The sequence below is a fragment of the Brugia malayi genome, assembly GCF_000002995.4.
Source record: "Brugia malayi strain FR3 genome assembly, contig: Bm_027, whole genome shotgun sequence".
NCBI lineage: Eukaryota > Metazoa > Nematoda > Chromadorea > Rhabditida > Onchocercidae > Brugia > Brugia malayi.
In genome coordinates this window covers 29,317-34,821 of record NW_025062302.1, presented here as the reverse complement: position 1 = coordinate 34,821, position 5,505 = coordinate 29,317, and the positions used below count along the sequence as shown (strand labels likewise).

The 5,505-nt window shown below is 24.6% G+C and overlaps 1 pseudogene across 1 annotated transcript; it reads left to right on the top strand.

The window, feature by feature from the left end:
- Nucleotides 1-957: 957 nt before the first annotated feature.
- On the top strand, nucleotides 958-1,242 carry Bm18388 (annotated as a pseudogene). The gene has a single exon. A coding segment is annotated over exon 1 (285 nt).
- The last annotated feature ends 4,263 nt before the right edge of the window (nucleotides 1,243-5,505 follow it).

The window sequence follows — 5,505 nt, the reverse complement described above, 5'->3', positions numbered from 1 at the left end:
CTGAAGATTTAATATTCTATCAGTTATCCGAAAGCAAAAAGAAGAATTAGATTCTAAAGGAGTAATAGATTTTACTTCTGAGCATTAAATATACAAAATAACTAAAAGCTTGGTATAGAAGATGAAGATGGCAAAAAAAGCTTCTTTTAAATAAAGAGACCATAGATATATAAACTGCCCTGTGCGTTTATTGACGATAATGCTATATTCCTTACCAACTTCGTTAAATTTAGTCAAGAAGTTGAGGTGCATCTGATGAAGACAGTAGGTTGAGAACATAACAATCGGTTCATTGGAATTTTTACTTCGGATGATTTGCAAGGCAACATTTTATTTGGGAGAGCGACCAGAACCGAACTAGACGCACTCAGTGCGCTGATGCCCTACCAATTGAGCCACACCCACTCGATTTATTCAGAGAGCCTTTTCAGGCTATGTAATTGCACATTAGTTTGGTATTCATTCATCGTAATGCAGGGAGGATTTTTTTGGGAAGAGCGAGCAGAACCAAACTAGCCGCACTCAGTACCATAAGCCGACGCTCTACCAACTGAGCTACACCAACCAAAGTGATGTGTCTCTCATACATAAATACAAAAAGAAAGCAGCAAAAAAAGTCAGTTGATTATTTAAGCAATTGACTATTGACTCCTTTACTTCAGACTATGTTGTTCCCCTGATAAAACAGTTGCAGAAGCAATTTCATTATTGAAAAAGCTTCTGGTATTCCTGTGATTGATCAATGCAAGTTAGTCAAAGTTTTAAGTAACAGAGATATAAGGTTTATTGATGGTTAAAAAAATCAGAAAAAAGTATAAAAGTCCCCGAGGTAATGACAAAAGAGAAGTTAGTTACAATACGGGAGCGCTTCAGCAATGAAACTATTGCATGAGAATAGAATAGAAAAGCTTTTGGTCATAGATGAAAACTCCTACTCTATAGATTTGATCACAGTTAGACATTAAGAAATACAATAGATACTCTAATTCATGTAATGATACTTAAGGGCGACTCAGAGTTGCCGCTGCAGTTGGTACTGGTAAAAAGGATGGTATAGAAAGATGTGAAACTATGGTCAGAGAAGAGATTGACGTAATTAATGTTGATGCAGGAGTTGATGCAATGAAGATTAGAATAGAACCTAGATCAACTTGCACAACCAAAGTAGTGAGTGTAGGTGTGCCACAATTTTCTGCAATTCAAAACGTTGCAAAAATATGTAAAGCAAGAAAAGTAAGATTGACTGTCAAATTTTAATTTAATTAAGTGTAAAAACTATTAAAAAAATAGCAATTCATATTAAAAAAATAGAAAATTAGAAACTAATTTAATATTTTATATGCATAGTGCGGGAACTGGTCACATACATTGTGGTCATTTGACGTCATAAATAATAAAATAGACATCAATAATTTGGTTTTGAACAATATTTCGATAGCAAAATTAATTAAATTTTTAATTTATCACGGTTTTAAATCATTTCTTACAATTGAAACTAAGTTTTATTTCAATGAAAATCCCACAATTTGTAAGAGTTTTTGCATATTGAACTAGGAAAAAAGTCCTACTATCATCAAATTTTATTTTAATTGAAATTAAAACTATTAAAAAATAGTAATTCATTCAAAAAGATATTTGCTTTCAGCTTAATTGAATAATTTTTATGCATTGCATGGGTACTGGTCACGTACATTGTGGTCATTTGACCAGCATAAATAATGAAATAAACATTGATAATTGAGTTTTTTATAAATATTTGACAAGTGAAATTAATTAAATTTTTAATTTGCCACTGTTCTAATTCATTCTTACAATTGAAATTAATTTTTATTTCAAACTTAAATATCAAATTTTCTGAAAATTCATTAATTTACTAGAATTTTGTATATTAATCTACAAAAAAAAAAAATGGTAGTAAATATCAAAAACTAGTTTTAAAAAAAATGTTAGAATATTGAAAAATATCAGTTCATTAAAAAAAAAATGGTTATTTTGAACTTAATTGATTAATTTGTGTGCATTGCATAGGTACTGATCGCATACACTGTGATCATTTGAACAGCAAAAATAATAAAATCAAGTCTAGAAATTGAGTTCTGAATGATATTTTAGGAGCAAAATTAATTAAACTTTAAATTTGCCACTGTTCTAAATAATTCTTGCAATTGAAATTAATTTTTATTTCAAATTTAAATAACACATTTACAAAAATCCCATAATTTATACGGGTATTTGCATATAAAACTAGGTAAGAAGTTCTACTATTATCAAAATTTAATTTCAAAGGATGTTAAAACTATTAAAAAATATCATTTAATAAAAAAAAAAAAATGATTATTATATACGCATAGTGCGGGAACTGGTCACATACATTGTGGTCATTTGACATCTTAAATAATAAAATAATGCTTAGGCTTAGGCTTAGGGTATACTTAGGCTTAGGCTTAAGCATTATTTCAAATCTAAAAATCAATTTTGGTGAAAATTTTATAATTTGCAACAGTTTTTGTATATTAAACGAGGAAATAATTTCTAGTTTTATCAATATTGATTTTAATTAAATGTTAAAATATCGAAAATCATCAATTAATTAAAAAAAATGGATATTTTGAACTAAATTGATTAATTTGTGTGCATTGCATAGGTACTGGTCACACACATTGTGGTCATTTGATCAGCATAAATAATTAAATAGACATCAATAATTTGGTTTTGAACAATATTTCGGTAGCAAAATTAATTAAATTTTTAATTTATCACGGTTTTAAATCATTTCTTACAATTGAAACTAAGTTTTATTTCAATGAAAATCCCACAATTTGTAAGAGTTTTTGCATATTGAACTAGGAAAAAAGTCCTACTATCATCAAATTTTATTTTAATTGAAATCAAAACTATTAAAAAATAGTAATTCATTCAAAAAGATATTTGCTTTCAGCTTAATTGAATAATTTTTATGCATTGCATGGGTACTGGTCACGTACATTGTGGTCATTTGACCAGCATAAATAATGAAATAAACATTGATAATTGAGTTTTTTATAAATATTTGACAAGTGAAATTAATAAAATTTTTAATTTGTCCTATATTTAATTCATTTCTGCAGCTAAAATTAATTTTTATTTCAAATTTAAATATCAAATTTTCTGAAAATTCATTAATTTACTAGAATTTTGTATATTAATCTACAAAAAAAAAAAAAATGGTAGTAAATATCAAAAACTAGTTTTAAAAAAAATGTTAGAATATTGAAAAATATCAGTTCATTAAAAAAAAAATGGTTATTTTGAACTTAATTGATTAATTTGTGTGCATTGCATAGGTACTGGTCGCATACATTGTGGTCATTTGACCAGCATAAATATTTAAATAAACTTTTATAATTAAGTTTTAATCAATATTTGATTAGCAAAACGAATTCAATTTTAAATTAGTGACGGTTTTAATTCATTCTCACAATTATAATAAATTTTTGTTTCAAATATGAAATTTAGATTTTGTGAAAATTCATTAATTTATTAGAATTTTGCATATTAATCTACAAAATAAATTTTAGCAATATCAAAAAGTAATTTTAATTAAATGACAAAATATTGAAAAATTTCAATTCCTTAAAACAAATAGATATTTTGAACTTAATTGATTAATTTACATGCATTGCATGGATACTGGTCACATACATTGTGGTCGTTTGACCAGCAAAAATAATAAAATCAAGTTTAGAAATTGAGTTTTGATTAAAATTTCAGTTGCGAAAATAATAAAATTTTTAATTAGTCATCGATCTAATTCATTTTTGCATTTAATGCTAATTTTTAATTCAAATTTAAAATTGATTTTTGCGAAAATTCTATAATTTGTAAGAATTTTTGCGTAATAAACTGGGAAAAAACCCTGCTATTATCAAATTTAATCTTAATTAAATGTTAAAATATTAAATAATATCAAATCATTAAAATGTTAAAATATTAAATAATATCAAATCATCAAAAACTAATTTTAATTAAATTTAAAGTATTAAAAAATCTCAAATCATTAAAGAAATAGATATTTTGTACTTAATTGATTGAATTTTATGCGTTGCAAGGTACTGGTCACACACAGCGTGGTCATTTGACAAGCAAAAATAATAAAATAAACTTTAGAAATTAAGTTTTAATCAATATTTTATTAGCAAAATTAATTAAATTTTTAATTTTTCACGATTTTAATTCATTCTTACGATTAAAATTAATTTATATTTCAAATTTAAATAATACATTTATAAAAATCCCATAATTTGTACGGGTGTTTTGCATACTAAACTAGGTAAGAAGTCCTACTATTATCAAAATTTAATTTCAAAGGATGTTAAAAGTATTAAAAAATATCATTTAATAAAAAAAAAAATTGATTATTACATACGCATAGTGCGGGAACTGGTTACATACATTGTTGTCATTTGACATCTTAAATAATAAAATAATGCTTAGGCTTAGGGTATACTTAGGCTTAGGCTTAAGCATTATTTCAAATCTAAAAATCAATTTTGGTGAAAATTTTATAATTTGCAAGAGTTTTTGTATATTAAACGGGAAAATAATTTCTAGTTTTCTCAATTTTCATTTTAATTAAATGTTGAAACTATTAAAAAATATCAATTCATTAAAAAAAGTTAGATATTTTGAACTTAATTGATTAATTTATAAGCGTTGCATAGATACTGGTCACACACATTGTGGCCATTTGATCAGCATAAATAATTAAATAAACTTTAAGAATTGAGTTTTGATTAAAGTTTCACTTGTGAAAATAATAAAATTTTTAATTAGTCATAGATCTAATTCATTTTTACAATTAATGCTAATTTTAATTCAAATTTAAAATTGATTTTTATGAAAATTCAATAATTTGTCAACTTAATTGATTTATTTGTGTGCATTGCATAGGTACTGGTCGCATACATAGTGGTCATTTGACCAGCAAAAATAATATAATCAAGTTTAGAAATTAAGTTTTAATCGATATTTGAATAGCAAAACTAATTAAATTTTTAATTTTTGACGGTTTTAATTCATTCTCACAATTATAATTCATTTCTATTTCAAATTTAAAATTTAAATTTTATGAAAATTCATTAATTTACTAGAATTTTGCATATTAATCTACAAAATAAATTGTAGTAAATATCAAAAACTAATTTTAAATAATTGTTAAAATATTACAAAATATCAATTAATTAAAAAAAATAGATATTTTTTACTTAATTGATTGAATTTTATGCGTTGCAAGGTACTGGTCACACATGGTGAAAGGGGATTAAGCATTATTTCAAAGGCTTAGGATTAAGCATTATTTCAAATCTAAAAATCAAAATTGGTGAAAATTTTATAATTTGCAAGAGTTTTTGTATATTAAACGTGGAAATAACTTCTAGTTTTATCAATTCTGATTTTAATTAAATGTTAAAATATCGAAAATTATCAATTAATTAAAAAAAATGGATATTTTGAACTAAATTGATT